The 16,571-nt window shown below is 41.9% G+C and overlaps 1 protein-coding gene across 2 annotated transcripts in view; it reads right to left on the minus strand.

The window, feature by feature from the left end:
• Positions 1–16,571, minus strand: part of LOC146190170 (small G protein signaling modulator 3 homolog) — a 75,144-nt gene that overhangs the window by 19,928 nt on the left and 38,645 nt on the right. For both annotated transcript variants that reach the window (XM_084604902.1, XM_084604903.1), the window contains 2 exons: positions 6,728–6,832; positions 248–306 (listed from right to left, as the gene is read on the minus strand). In XM_084604902.1, the coding sequence (XP_084461028.1) occupies positions 248–306; positions 6,728–6,832 (164 nt within the window). The remainder of the gene's footprint in view (positions 1–247; positions 307–6,727; positions 6,833–16,571) is intronic.

Below are 16,571 nucleotides of genomic sequence, written 5' to 3' on the forward strand. Positions count from 1 at the left end.
AATTTCTACCAAAAAAAACTACGGAATCGAACGTTTTAGACATCAATCCTTCCATTACAGCAAAAAAATTTGAGTCCTAAATTTCAGTGTTCTGTCCCTTTAAGCATGCAACTAGAGGTGAGAATTCAGTGATTTCTTCTGCTTATGATCACCAGTCATTACAGAAAGTGAAGCACAAATGACAGGCCTGGATTAGACTGAGTGTGAATCAAGAGAGAGAGCGCTCAAATTACAAAGTTACACTCACGTTCCCCGCACCAGGTCTGTGATGGCTTCTGTCACCGAGTCATCCCCTGCGCTTGAGTACTGCACCACAAACAGCAGCCAGTACATCACCAAAGTGGAACATTTACACACAACATTAAATCGACTTAGCACTGGAGGGGGGGCATGCATGCCGACCTTTCTTTAATTTGTATGATGTTGCTTCCTACATACACTTTTGCTTTAACCATTTGAGTGTCATTGTACAGGGCTCCACAGCGCTCCAGTAATATGTACAGGAACGGTGCCAACCTTGCATTTGAAATTTCGTGCCATCCTGAAGACGCATGCTCACTGAAAGGTGCTTCTAACTAGACTTGATTAAAAATAAAGAGTCAGAAAAATGCCGATGCTACTTTCTTGTGGAGAAAACAGGAAATAATTCCAAATCATTATCTTTTCATGATGTTCAGTGTGAAGCGCATTCATAGTTTGTTTCTCCATGTGACCTCAATGGAGGCGTGCGAAAGATTACTTTTATCGCTATTGGTATTCTCTTGCAGAGACCCATGAGAGCCGACTTCTATCTCTATTAGCGTTGTGTTTAGGTTTCCTTATTACCGATGCACATGGCTAGTATATATATTGTGCTACATGTTCACTGAGTTTTGCAGTTCTCAGTGATGCTGGCACCAATATATACTGCCCCAATGTTCTCATTTTATTTTAATTTTTTTCTGCTTTTTCTCGTTCTGTTTCTGTTTGCTTCATTGCAGATTCTGTTTCTTCAGAATCTGCAATAAAGTAATTTGACCATTCATAACAAAACGACGTACAGAAATGATGGAGCACAAAGAACAACATGACAGACAAGTGTGTTTGTTTCTCAGTAGTACTTGCGAGCGGGCTAGTTGGCTAGACGATTCTGAAGACCTCTGGCGCTGCATAGCTATCACAAACACAACACACGCACAAGAGATTGAAGCAAGACGTTCACACCGATGATGCACTCACTACCAACTGGCTGTTATTTGTGATACGAAGAAGAAGAATGCATCACAAAAAACGTAGGGTTACAATAAAAAGAAAACAAAATATTCAGAAATAATGCGAAAATAAAACGAAAATAAAAAGAAAATAACGACAAATTGCGTCTATCTTCTTGTCATATTGTCCGAACGAAGCAGTATCACCTCCTTCCTGTTGAGCGGCACCGACGGAACACTCACGCATTCTCCTTTTTCCCCCGAAATCATCTTGAATGCTTCGATAATCTGTCTTTTAAAACTGTCTTTTGCGCCAGCCAGCACCTTGGTTTCGGTGAACCTTGGTACATAATGGGTGCCCCTCGTGTCATGTTGATCGTCTTTTGTTTAACAACGAGAGCAATGGGCCACCAGGTTTCCTGGAGCCGACAATGTGGCACACAAATTTCAATGTCAACTTAGCCTTTCATTGAGGCAACGGCCTGTCTGCCCCACATACACCTTCCCACATGTCAGGGGGAAACTTGTACATGACACCTGTGCAGCATCTGACAAAGCGTTCCTTGTGCAGTACGCCGCATCCTTCCTTGGTCTCACTCGTTTCATTCACCTTCCTGCACATACTCTTTAACTTGTTCGGTGCAGACAGCACGACCCTAATTTCAAATCGACTGGCTATCTTCTTAAGACAGTGTGATATGCCATGTACATGGGGCAGGACAACAACCTGTCTTCTCTTTTCACTCTCTTTACGCTCCCTTGTTCGGGGACGCATATTCTTCAAACAGCTTTCAGCTGCAGATATCAGCATGCTCCTCAGATATCCGCTTCGTTTCAACCTCTCGATCTGTAGGTTGACATTGTTGCCCATCAAGTGCGGACAGGATTTGATCAACGCCTGCCGTAAACAAGAGACAGCTAGCCCCCTCTTGATCAACTTAGTATGACCGGAGTCGTAAGGAAGAAGGCCTTTTGCCCCTCGTGTCCTATAAAACAAACACGTATGGTCTTCGTCAAGCACAAGTCTGATATCCAAGTACTGGATCTGTGCATTTTCTGGTTGCTCAAAGGTGAACTCAAGCCCTGGATGTGCTTTAGGGAATAGTGCCACAATGCTCTCAACCTTACTCTCTGTGTATTCTCCATACGGCAGGCAAACCAAAAAAGTCATCGACATATCGAAATGCCTTGGCAACTCCAGCTTCCTTCATATGATTAAAAAGTGTCCTATCACACTTAGCAAGGAATAGGCCACTCAATATAGGAACAATTGAAGATCCTATGCAAATACCATCTTTTTGCTCCAAAACACTTCCTTCAAGCTCAACATACAAGGATCAGAGGTAGAGCTTCAATAGACCTAAAAACCGGTCAATGCTCATTCCACTTTCATTATGAACCTTCACTGCACTGTAGACATCTATTGTTTCTTTGACAGCGAGGATGGCCAAATGCTGTGGAATGTTGTAATCCAGACCTTTCGCGTCAACAGAGAAACACCTGATAGGTGCAGCCTGCTGAAGAAATCCGATCAGCTCAGCTGAATTTCTCACCAACAAGGGGTCTTCTAGTGGGAGACAATTCATGTATTTCAGAAGAAATGAAGCTGCGCAGAGCTGCCATGTGGAACGGTCCTGCACGATGACCCGGAAAGGGTTTCCCTGCTTGTGCGTTTTGACAGCGAAGATTGGGGTCAGGGTCAGCTTCTTGCATCCCATAATTTCCTTGCTTAATGCTTCCTTGCCCACCTCTTGGAACATATCAGCCGCTTGCTTACGAGCAAAACAAAGCTGTCTCCTGGAAATCTTTCTTTTCGAGACTCAAAATTTTTTAAGATCCCTTCCTTCGCCTTGGCCTGGTAATCATCTTCGTGCATGGCTGCAAACTCTCCCGTTTTATGAGTAAGAATCAGCCGCAGATTCACTCTTCAACCAATCCATGGCTCTTTGTGGACTGGGCTGTGCTCTCTTAGAACCTCGACCTTTTAAGAACGCAGAAGCAGCCTCCACACCTTGGAACAGGCAAGCTTTCCTATCCTCTTCGTAGACTTTTGAGACCACCTTATGAGCCAAGCTCAAAATATCAGCAGTGTCAGCCTTTGGTTGCACCGCATACTTAGGTCCCTTCTTTAAAGCATCAAGAACACGCTTAGGAATAGCCTGGTCCGCGAGATTGACACCCCCGCTGTTTTTCTCAGCTAAATCTCTTTCTTTCCTTGGAAGCTTATTCAAAGTAGAAATCCACCACCGATCCGCAATTTGGTCTGCAACTCCAAGAAAGAACTTTGTCATTACTTTTGCTGAGGACCAAGGTAGGAGCTACACACATTCTCAATTGCGAGCTTGTACATCCGCACTTGGCGTCATGTCTCTGAGCGTAGAATCTTGCAGACCCTCCTCGACGAACCTTGTGTCGGAGCCAGGAGTCCGAATATCGAAGTGAGGATCGGAGATGTCAGTCCTTTGTTCAGCCCATACGTCAAAGCACGAGTCCTTGTCTTTGCTTCTGCTATGTAGTCCATGAGAACACATACTTGATGAAGTGGAGAAAATGAAAATATAGAAAGGCCCGATGCACCTGAAATAAAGCTCAGTAGTACTTGTGAGCGGGCTAGTTGGCTAGACGACTTTGAAGACCTCTGGCGCTGCATAGTTATACACAAACACAACACACACACAAAAGATTAAAGCAAGACGTTCACACCGATGATGCGCTCGCTACCAATTGGCTGTTATTTGTGACACGAAGAAGAAGAATGCATCACAAAAAATGTAGGGTTACAATAAAATACGAAAATAAAAAGAAAATAATGACAAATTGTGTCTATCTTCTTGTCATATTGTCCGAATGAAGCAGTATCACCTCCTTCCTGTTAAGCGCCACCAACGAAACACTCACGCATTCCCCTTCTTCCCCCCAAATTATCTTGAATGCTTCAATAATCTGTCTTTTAAAACTGTCTTTTGCGCCAGCCTGCACCTTGGTCTCGGTGAACCTTGGTACACAATGGGTGTACCTCGAGTCATGTTGATCGTCTTCCGTTTTACAACGAGAGGAATTCAGATGGTGAGAAATTCAGATGAGCTGATTGAATTTTTTCAACAAGCTGCACCTATCAGGTGTTTCTCTGTTGACGCAAAAGGTCTATATTGCAATATTCCACAGCATTTGGCCATCCTCGCTGTCGAAGAAGCAATAGATGTCTACGGTGCAGCGAAGTTTCAGAATGAAAGTGGAATGAGCACTGACCGGGTTTTACGTCTGTTGAAGCTCTACCTCCGATCCTTGTATGTTGAGTTTGAAGGAAGTGTTTTGGAGCAAAAAGATGAAATTTGCGATCTTCAATTGCTTCTATGTTGAGTGACCTATTTCTTGCTAACGGTGATAGGACACTTTTTAATCATATGAAGGAAGCTGGAGTTGCCAAGGCATTTTGATATGTCGATGATTTTTTGGTTTGCCTGCTGTATGGAGAATACACAGAGAGCAAGGTTGAGAGCATTGTGGCACTATTTCCTAAAGCACATCCGGGGCTAGAGTTCACCTTTCAGCAACCAGAAAATGCACAGATCCAGTACTTGGATATCAGACTTGTGCTTCACGAAGACCATACGTGTTTGTTTTATAGGACACGAGGGGCAAAAGGCCTTCTTCCTTACGACTCCAGTCATACTAAGTTGATCAAGAGGGGGCTAGCTGTCTTGTGTTTACGGCAGGCGTTGATCAAATCCTGTCCCCGCTTGATGGGCAACAGTGTCAACCTACAGATCGAGAGGTTGAAACGAAGCGGATATCCAAGGAGCATGCTGATATCTGCGGCTGAAAGCTGTTTGAAGAATATGCGACCCCGAACAAGAGAGCGTAAAGAGAGTGGAAAGAGAAGACAGGTTGTTGTCCTGCCCTACGTACATGGCATATCACACTGTTTTAAGAAGATAGCCAGTCGATTTGAAATTAGGGTCGTGCTGTCTGCACCGAAAAAGTTAACGAGTATGTGCAGGAAGGTGAATGAAACGAGCGAGACCAAGGAAAGATGCGGCGTACTGCACAGGGAACGCTTTGTCAAATGCTGCACTGGTGTCGTGTACAAGATTGCCCTGACATGTGGAAAGGCCTATGTGGGCAGACATGCTGATGCCTCAACGAACGGCTAAGGGAACATAGAGATTCGTGTGCCGCGTTGTCGGCTCTAGGAAACCTGGCGACCCATTGCTCTCGTTGTAAAACGGAAGACGATCAACTTGACTCAGGGGGCATCCATTGTGTACCATGGTGCTGGCTGGCGCAAAAGACAGTTTTAAAAGACAGATTATCGAAGCATTCAAGATGATTTCGGGGGAAGAAGGGGAATGCGTGAGTGTTCTGTCGGTGGCGCTCAACAGGAAGGAGGTGATACTGCTTCGTTCGGACAATATGACAAGAAGATAGACGCAATTTGTCATTATTTTTTTTCATTTCTTTTTGTTTTATTTTAGCATTTTTTCTGAATCTTTTGTTTTCTTCTTTTTATTGTAACCCTATGTTTTTTGTGATGCATTCTTCTTCTTCGTATTACAAATAACAGCCAGTTGGTAGCGAGCGCATCATTGGTGTGAACATCTTGCTTTAATCTCTTGTGTGTGTGTTGTGTTTGTGTATAACTATGCAGCGCCAGAGGTCTTTGGTGTTGTGTTTGTTTGGCAGTTTTTCTTGTACAAGGAATACGGATTTCTGGAAGTTTCGAAGGCATTTTAATTGCACTCTCAAGTTGTTCCGGTATTATGTGCTGTATAGGGTGCTTTTACTACCCTTCTGTCTCTGTCGTTTCTATTTCCTGTTAATACTACTCATCGCGTCACCTTTAGGTTTTTTTTTTCCTTTTTCTTTTTGTTATGCAAAACGGTTTTGCTGCATGTTCAAAGGAGGTTTTTCGATTTCACTTCAGTTGATGTTGTGCTCTTCTTTATCCTATTTATCCGTGTGTTCCGACACATTTGCGTGCTGTTTCATTTTTAATAGTTACCAACTGGTTCAATGTTCTAGATTATTTATTTATTCATCTGGAAGAGGTTTTCAACGAAATATTTGATTCTGAAAAGGTTAAGTACAAACATTAACTAATTGCATCACAATATGGGAGCAGTTAAACTGGAATAAACTGTTAACCCCTTCTGCAGACCCCTTCATGTGTAACATTTCTTTTCTGCTGCAGTGATTCAATGATTATGAACCTCAACTGCCAAGCCCAAGGATGTGGGCTTAATTGTGGTCACGATCGATGGACATGTTTCAATGAAGGCAAAATGCAAAAGAGGCCTGTGTACAGTACAGTGAGAATGCATGTTAAAGAACATAGGTGGCTGATATTATTCTCCATTATGGTGCCCTCGTAACGCACATGTTGTTTTTGAGCACTAAACATTGCGTTTACCACCGTTGTTTTGAGACATGCCTAAGGAGCCTAATATGCTGTATGTCAGCACAAAACCACAAGTCAGCAGAACAATTTAAGCCAGTGTTGTTGGATTTCAATCTGAACAAAGCCCCACATCACATACCTGCTTGCTGCGCTCGTCCAAGAGGTCAACGAACTTTGCCGGGAACCATCCACGCAGGCCGTTCAGCTCCCCAATCCAGCAGTGCTCATCCTTCTGGCTTATGATCTGCATGCCATCAAGATGCGCTACACTGAAGCGTCCCAGATTTAAGATTTAAATTCAGTGGAGGCACAAAATTCGCATCCAACCACTGTACCTACAAGACTAATGTAAAGGCTGATGCTTTTCGAGTATTCCTTCTTTTTTCTTTCAGTGCAGCGTAATGAACTACAGTATTTCCCGCTCAATTTAATCCAAACGCCAGACTATTTATTCATAGCGCCATGGAATTTAATCTAGGCGCCACAGAAAATAATCCAAGCGCCAAAACATTTAATCCTGCCGCCACTGATTTTAATCTGGTCGCACTTCAACAGTTCCTGGACAGCCAAGACCATTAAATCTATTTCATCAACCCTATACTCATGCGCATCAAATAATTGGGCTTTCTGAGCGTATTAATATGAATAATGTTGTCAAGCGATTTTGGTGGGTCATGTGACAGTGTAATGTGATTTGGTGTGACGTGCGATAATGCGCCCATTTTTCAACTGTATCATCATGGGTGTCAAATGAAAGGGCTTTTCGAGCTTAATAAGGCGAATATAGCAGTAAAACGATTTTTCTGAGTTACATGACAGTGTAACATGATTTCTCTTGACATGCGCGATAATTTGCTTTTTCTTTAACCTTCCAATCATGGGTATGAAATGATCGGGCTTTCCTAGCGTATTAAGATTAATAAGGTTGTAAAGCACTTTCGATGAGTCATGTGACAGTGTAACGTGATTTGGTGTGACATGCGCGATAATCCGTCCCTTTTTCAACAGTATCATCACGGGTATCAAATGAAAGCGATTTTCGAGCTTAATACCGCGAATATTGCAGTAAAACCATTTTGCTGAGTTACATGACAGTGTAACATGATTTCTTTGGACATGCGCGATAATTTGCTTTTTCTTTAACCTTATAATCATGGGTATCAAATGATCGGGCTTTCTCAGCGTATTAATATGAATAAGGTTGTAAAGCGATTTTGATGAGTCATGTGACAGTGTAACGTGATTTGGCGTGACATGTGCGATAATGTGCCCATTTTTCAACAATATCATCACGGGTATCAAATGAAAGGGCTTTTCGAGCTTAATAACGCTATTATTGCAGTAAAACGATTTTGCTGAGTTACATGACAGTGTAACATGATTTCTTTGGACATGCGCGATAATGTGCTTTTTCTTTAACCTTATAATCATGGTTATCAAATGATCGGGCTTTCTCAGCGTAGTAATATGAATAAGGTTGTAAAGCGATTTCGATGAGTCATGTGACAGTGTAACGTGATTTGGTGTGACATGCGCAATAATGTGCCCATTTTTCAACAATATCATCACGGGTATCAAATGAAAGGGCTTTTCGAGCTTAATAACGATATTATTGCAGTAAAACGATTTTGCTGAGTTACATGACAGTGTAACATGATTTCTCTGGACATGCGCGATAATTTCTTTTTTTCCAACCCTATAATCATGGGTACCAAATGATCGGGCTTTCTGAGCGTATTAAGATGAATAAGGTTGTAAGGTGATTTCGATGAGTCATGGGACAGTGTAACGTGATTTGGTTTGACATGCGCGATAATGCGTCCCTATTTTCAACAGTATCATCACGGGTATCAAATGAAAGCGCTTTTCGAGTTTTATAAGGCGATTATTGCAGTAACAGGATTTTGCTGAGTTACATGACAGTGTAACATAATTTCTCCGGACATGCGCGATAATTTGTTTTTTCTGTAACCTTATAATCATGGGTATCAAATGATCGGGCTTTCTGAGCGTATTAAGATGAATAAGGTAGTAAAGCAATTTTGATGAATCACGTGACAGTGTAACATGATACGTGATATTTTTAGCTTTTGGCACCCTATAGTCATGTGTTCCTAATGATTCAGATTTTTTAGAGTAATGGAGCGAATGTTTCAGTAATATAGATTTGCTGAATTACGAGGTCATGTAGCGTGATATGGTGTGACATCCGCGATTGTTTCCCTCATTTTGAACCGTACAATCACAGGTATCAAATGAGTCGGTGCTTTGAGAGCAGAAAGATGAGTACTGGAATGAATAAATATTGGTGAAATATGAGACATTTTGACTTGACACGGTTGATATTTCATTAAATAAACACTTTTTTCAACCCTATCAGCACTGGTATCAAGTGATGAATAGCCTTTTATAGCACGCCAAGGCAAATACTGCAGTAATACCTTTTTTTTCTGAGTGATTTGGCACAGTTACGCGGTTTGTTTTTAGATACGCGGTAATACATCACATTATCAATGTTATCATGATATTTGCCAGAATCATCCACTGAGTGCAGACAAACTATTTTGCAGTAAAGCTTTTCTGCTGAGTCATGAGACGATGTTTGGTAATTTGGTTTGACATGCGCGATAATACGCTTTTTGCATCCCTATTGCGCTTGGTGTCGAATAAATCGGTGTAAAAGGCTAAAACTGCAGCAAAATAATTTTGCTAAATTATTGTACGAAGCTACGTCATTCGCTTAGACATAGCCGATAATATGCTAATTTTTCATATATTTGTTAGGGGCATAAGTTTACTCGGCTTCTTGAGCGTTTAGCCGAATGCAGTGAAATAATTTCAGATTTTTCTCAATTTGCCTACTTTTGCTTGGCATGCGGTAAATGACCCTCTTATTGCCTTCTCATGATGTTAAAGTAGATCGACTTTATCAGCGTAAGAATGCTACCAATGGAATGCGTTTTAGGACTTTGACGATATTGCCAAATTAATCGGTTATTGTTATTTATAAATGAAGTCAATGGTTCTGCAGCCGTTATTAGTATAATAGCTGATGACATTCCAGCTTGAACCTAGCAACGAGAGCTGGAAAAGGAGAGAAAGACAAGCAAGGCAAAAATATGAGTATATTTATGGTAGGATAAGCAAATAAACATACACCCAGGACTGCCTGCACAATTGCACTACAATAGGTCACTGACTCCGGCCTTGAGACTATCAAATTTAATCATAATATAAGCGTAAAGAGTAATACCACTTCAGCATCATTTTTACATATACTACAATGCTCTGGGTGATCACGTCGGAGCTGCTACGGAGCTGCGGAGTTTGGCGCAAACGTCAAGGACGCATTGTGCGATATTGTTGACAGTAATCCGTCGTCAACCCTGGTTGAGATCCGGAGTTGCCTAATAGAGAAGTTTCCGGAATTACAAATCAGTACATCCACTATCGACCGCCTTCTCGACGGACATGGCTACACTCTGAAGCTTGCCACACCAAGGCCAATCGAAAGGAACCGTTGTGATGTTAAGCGCGAGCGCCGAGGATACGCCCAATGGCTTCAAGACCACGGTACCACAGTAGCCCGCTACTATATTGACGAAACAAACTACAATGTGTGGTGTTCGCGAGCTTCGCAAGATCTAAGCGCGGTGTGCCAGCTGTGCGACTCTTGCCTAGCACCAAAGCTGCAAATGTGAACATTTTGGCCTGCATCTCCCTAGATGGACTGCTTCACTACAGGATAATTGAAAGGGTGCACGGGGCCGTATTTAATGAATTCCTTACTGAAGCCTCACAAAAAATTTTGGAACAAGACGCTGATTTGCAGGCAGTTTTCATTTTCGACAACGCGCCAGCACATAGCCGCGCCGAAAGTGCAGTGCTGGCCTCAGAATGCCACTCTGTGAGAAGGCTGCCTCCATACAGCCCATTTTTCAATCCCATAGAAGAATTTTTTTCCAAATTTAAATCCTCAGTGAAAGCATTCTTGCGCGAGCATCAACAGGATTTGTTGACAACCCCACAAAATGTCACAAAGAAAGCACACAGACGCGCACTCTTGGTCGACGCCGCGAAGAGGTCTTTGCAGCAGATTGAGCCTTCCGATTGCGCAGCGTACGACAGACACAACTTTTCCTTCGTTGAGCCGGCTCTGAATGATGATGACATGTAAAATGGACACAACAGTTCAACGTGCACTCATGTCCGAAGCTGGAACTAAATTCTCGGCAGAAGAAGAGCTTTTGTACGCAAAACAACCTTTCGTATATCTTGTTCCTTTTAATAAGTTCTGCACGGACGTCTTTCGTGATCACTCGCGTCACTGCATTGACACAGGCATCTTTTTTTTTTTTTTGCTTAGAAGCAAGAGCCGGATCTAGCGCATTGGCAATCACCAAACCATAAAACTTCAATATAGTCAACATCTTATTGACACGCTTTACACTGTTACCGCGATTGGCGGGACCACTCGTGCACATTCAGTTCAGTTTAGTCGTTCAGTCGTGTCCGACTCTTCGTGACCCTATGCACCATGTCACGCCACGCTTTCCGGTCTCTCACTATCTTCCTAACATCACATAACTTCATCTGCAGTGCCTCGAGGATGCACACACTTGCTAACATAAACCGTCATTGGCGACTGGGGAGCTAAATTTTGTCGTTAGTATAAAATGTCTCTATAACAGCACCACGCGCTTGCAAAGGGCCTGTAGCACAGCCGCCTCACGTAAAAAAAAAAAGAATTTTATGTGTTATACCCACACAAATGTAAATAATAGGGACTGGACAGCGCTCATTGCTGGCATGCGCCGCGGGGCTTGCGCTTTGGAGCGCGCTCGTTGTCGTTGGTTTGTGTGGAAATTGGAAATGCTATTGTTTATATGATGTTGTGCGTGCATATATCATCAGGAGAGCAAAAATTTGGGCTAGTTGTGTGAATATGTTCCGTTAAATGAAGTCTGGTCAAACAAGGCTGGCGAAAATTGGTGCGTTGTTGGCTGCACCGGCGGCTACGCGAACACGGCGGACGCTTTTAAGTCGAATAATTTCTACGGCTTTCCACACAAGCATGAGTGGCGGAGGACCTATAAGCACGGTTCTTTGAAAGAAAGAGGCATGCATATACGTAGTAGGGTACTGTGTGGTCGTGGAAAGTGCCGAGTGTTTCAAATTTCGGTTTCAACTGGATGCTTTGGGCCTTCTGTTCCCCAGGTGTGATGGCACGAGAGTTTCGGAACCGAAGCCGCACTCATTCATCTGTAGTTCCTTTATTGTCAATTAGAAATCGAAGGAATACAACAGCGTAACTTACAACGCTAGCATTTATTCGCCTGTGTACAAAAAAAATTGCAGCACGGACAAGGAAAAGGCTGCCACCATTGTCGTTCAACTGCGTACGCTCTTCAGTGATGGGCATAGACAATGTTTGTGCAGATATATTTTCACTAACAAGATAATTTACTTTTTTCTCTTAACAAAAAGAGCAGATAGGAGACATGAACAATTCCTACTACCATGAGCTTCTAGTCCTTTTTCCTCTGTTCGTTTGTCAACCAATGACAGTGTAATGAGAGCTCTGCGTTGATACTCTTGCAATTTGTTAACGTTCGTTTGTGGCATGTCCGCCTCGCCTAAGAAAATCACTAATTTCAGAAATAATTCAACACCGCAGGGTCACAAAATCTGCTATCGGCTTCATATAAAAGACGAACAAGAAAAAAATACATTTTAATTGTTAGAAACAGACATGAACGCAGTATTTCTTTCTTCTTTAATTTTTAGGGCAAGCAGACTGCCGTTTGGAGTGTTAATTGTTCCCGCAGATATATCTTCTCGAGTAGCAAATATTTATCTGTTTGTTATTTCGCATTCGCGTTGCACTTGACAGGAGTATACGTATTTTCTCAGCAGCGCCGATTTCCTGGCCCGTCTAAATATAGTGTTTGTCAAAGGCGTATTAGTGAACGCGGGATTTCGGGATTATGGCGTAGTAAGACAAGACCGTTTTACCTCTCAGAAATTACTTGTATGGCCAAGGTTGTAAATAGATTAAGCGGCAGTGCGGCAAGCTGCAGTGACAATATATGTAAAAGAAATAGCTTTCAGTTATCCGGAATCCTTGACGTGCATACAGGACACTACCTACATGGTTGTATCCCCTCACACTCATCAGTTATCGCGGTCTACATAGTATCCGCTCCGCAAGTTCGTGATACGCTGAGAAAATAGAACACCTAGCGAAGGAGCCATCAGAGGGATTCCTTTGACAATAGTACGCCCTCTTACTTACCTGGCTTATCTTATAACACATCACACTCTCTGTTTTTATTCGATTCTATTTAACAGTTTGGCAGTATTATACTACTGCCTTCAAATCTTCAAGGCAGCTGCGGTCAACAGCACTGAACTTCCTGCACTTGGAGAACGCCTAAATTAGCAAAAGCCAAATCTTCTCAAGATGTCGCTATCGTAGCAGGTGTCCAAAAAAATAGGGCCGCGCATAGCAGGAAAACTATTTTTTTCTCTTCCAACATCCACTACATGCCGAGAGAAACGTATTTATATTACAACATTTTCTAAGTCAGTTATCCGTAGCAGCTCCGACGTGATCACCCAGAGCATTGTAGTATATGTAAAAATGATGCTGAAGTGGTATTACTCTTTACGCTTATATTATGATTAAATTTGATAGTCTCAAGGCCGGAGTCAGTGACCTATTGTAGTGTAATTGTGCAGGCAGTCCTGGGTGTATGTTTATTTGCTTATCCTACCATAAATATACTCATATTTTTGCCTTGCTTGTCTTTCTCTCCTTTTCCAGCTCTCGTTGCTAGGTTCAAGCTGGAATGTCATCAGCTATTATACTAATAACGGCTGCAGAACCATTGACTTCATTTATAAATAACAATAACCAATTAATTTGGCAATATCGTCAAAGTCCTAAAACGCATTCCATTGGTAGCATTCTTACGCTGATAAAGTTGATCTACTTTAACATCATGAGAAGGCAATAAGAGGGTCATTTACCGCATGTCAAGCAAAAGTAGGCAAATTGAGAAAAATCTGAAATTACTTCACTGCATTCGGCTAAACGCTCAAGAAGCCGAGTAAACTTATGCCCCTAACAAATATATGAAAAATTAGCATATTATCGGCTATGTCCAAGCGAATGACGTAGCTTCGTACAATAATTTAGCAAAATTATTTTGCTGCAGTTTTAGCCTTTTACACCGATTTATTCGACACCAAGCGCAATAGGGATGCAAAAAGCGTATTATCGCGCATGTCAAACCAAATTACCAAACATCGTCTCATGACTCAGCAGAAAAGCTTTACTGCAAAATAGTTTGTCTGCACTCAGTGGATGATTCCGGCAAATATCATGATAACATTGAGAATGTGATGTGTTACCGCGTATCTAAAAACAAACCGCGTAACTGTGCCAAATCACTCAGAAAAAAAAGGTATTACTGCAGTATTTGCCTTGGCGTGCTATAAAAGACTATTCATCACTTGATACTGGTGTTGATAGGGTTGAAAAAAGTGTTTATTTAATGAAATATCAACCGTGTCAAGTCAAAATGTCTCATATTTCACCAATATTTATTCATTCCAGTACTCATCTTTCTGCTCTCAAAGCACCGACTCATTTGATACCTGTGATTGTAGGGTTTAAAATGAGGGAAACAATCGCGGATGTCACACCATATCACGCTACATGACCTCGTAATTCAGCAAATCTATATTACTGAAACATTCGCTCCATTACTCTCAAAAATCTGAATCATTAGGAACACATGACTATAGGGTGCCAAAAGCTAAAAATATCACGTATCACGTTACACTGTCACGTGATTCATCAAAATTGCTTTACTACCTTATTCATCTTAATACGCTCAGAAAGCCCGATCATTTGATACCCATGATTATAAGGTTACAGAAAAAGCAAATTATCGCGCATGTCCGGAGAAATCATGTTACACTGTCATGTAACTCAGCAAAATCCTGTTACTGCAATAATCGCCTTATAAAACTCGAAAAGCGCTTTCATTTGATACCCGTGATGATACTGTTGAAAATAGGGACGCATTATCGCGCATGTCAAACCAAATCACGTTACACTGTCACATGACTCATCAAAATCGCCTTACAACCTTATTCATCTTAATACGCTCAGAAAGCCCGATCATTTGATACCCATGATTATAGGGTTGGAAAAGAAGAAATTATTGCGCATGTCCAGAGAAATCATGTTACACTGTCATGTAACTCAGCAAAATCGTTTTACTGCAATAATAGCGTTATTAAGCTCGAAAAGCCCTTTCATTTGATACCCGTGATGATATTGTTGAAAAATGGGCACATTATCGCGCATGTCACACCAAATCACGTTACACTGTCACATGACTCATCAAAATCGCTTTACAACCTTATTCATATTAATACGCTGAGAAAGCCCGATCATTTGATACCCATGATTATAAGGTTAAAGAAAAAGCAAATTATCGCGCATGTCCAAAGAAATCATGTTACACTGTCATGTAACTCAGCAAAATGGTTTTACTGCAATATTCGCGTTATTAAGCTCGAAAATCGCTTTCATTTGATACCCTTGATGATACTGTTGAAAAAGGGACGGATTATCGCGCATGTCACACCAAATCACGTTACACTGTCACATGACTCATCGAAAGTGCTTTACAACCTTATTAATCTTAATACGCTAGGAAAGCCCGATCATTTGATACCCATGATTGGAAGGTTAAAGAAAAAGCAAATTATCGCGCATGTCAAGAGAAATCATGTTACACTGTCATGTAACTCAGAAAAATCGTTTTACTGCTATATTCGCCTTATTAAGCTCGAAAAGCCCTTTCATTTGACACCCATGATGATACAGTTGAAAAATGGGCGCATTATCGCACGTCACACCAAATCACATTACACTGTCACATGACCCACCAAAATCGCTTGACAACATTATTCATATTAATACGCTCAGAAAGCCCAATTACTTGATGCGCATGATTATAGGGTTGATGAAATAGATTTAATGGTCTTGGCTGTCCAGGAACTGTTGAAGTGCGACCAGATTAATATCAGTGGCGGCAGGATTAAATGTTTTGGCGCTTGGATTATTTTCTGTGGCGCCAAGATTAAATCCCATGGCGCTATGATTAAATAGTCTGGCGTTTGGATTAAATTGAGCGGGAAATACTGTAGAACGCAAGATGGCACACCATGTGCCCAGGTATTCTGTCCATGTGCAAATGTAAATGTGCGCTATCTTACAGCAAAATCTTTCACCTCAATTCATTACAGAACAGAACAACAACAACAAAAAAAGAACACGTTTGCTAGATGCATCTCTCATACCGATCAGCACCAGCCCCAACTCACTGCAAGCAAACATGGCTAACCATTACAGCACTTGGTAACATAGAATTTGAGCACAGCTGTTGAAGTATCTGAACCATAGGTGAGTGCACATGGAACACACAGCGCCCGTATGCAAAATAATCACGTCGCCAAATAGCCTATGTCATTATGCCTTATCACCATCTTTCCCATTGACTTATTCACAGTAAAGTAGTCCACCCAATATCTGCAAATGCCACTGCACATCTAAACGCTTTCTTTGTCCTGGCAGCAAAGGAATGGAATCGCCTTCCTGCCGACGCAGTTTATCACACTGATCTAGCAGACTTCAAAGCTTTGATGAAGAAAGACTCACTGAAGAACTGTAACAGCCCATCATGTAATACCCCAACACAGGCATTTGAGATATAAATGAATAAATAAATAAATAGATGTAGCATTTTGCAGCTGCCATTGCTGCGGAGGGAGCAGGACAAAATTCTGCCCTGCTTGCATTACCCTCCTCCTCCACTGTCCTCGGCCATCTCTATTCTACCTTTGCAGTAGCCTTCTCTCCTGCTTTCGCCATATCTTCTCCTCTGCTTTCCTCCTCACTGCGA

The sequence above is a fragment of the Amblyomma maculatum genome, chromosome 5, assembly GCF_055883805.1.
Source record: "Amblyomma maculatum isolate TAMU_Amacu chromosome 5, ASM5588380v1, whole genome shotgun sequence".
Lineage (NCBI taxonomy): Eukaryota > Metazoa > Arthropoda > Arachnida > Ixodida > Ixodidae > Amblyomma > Amblyomma maculatum.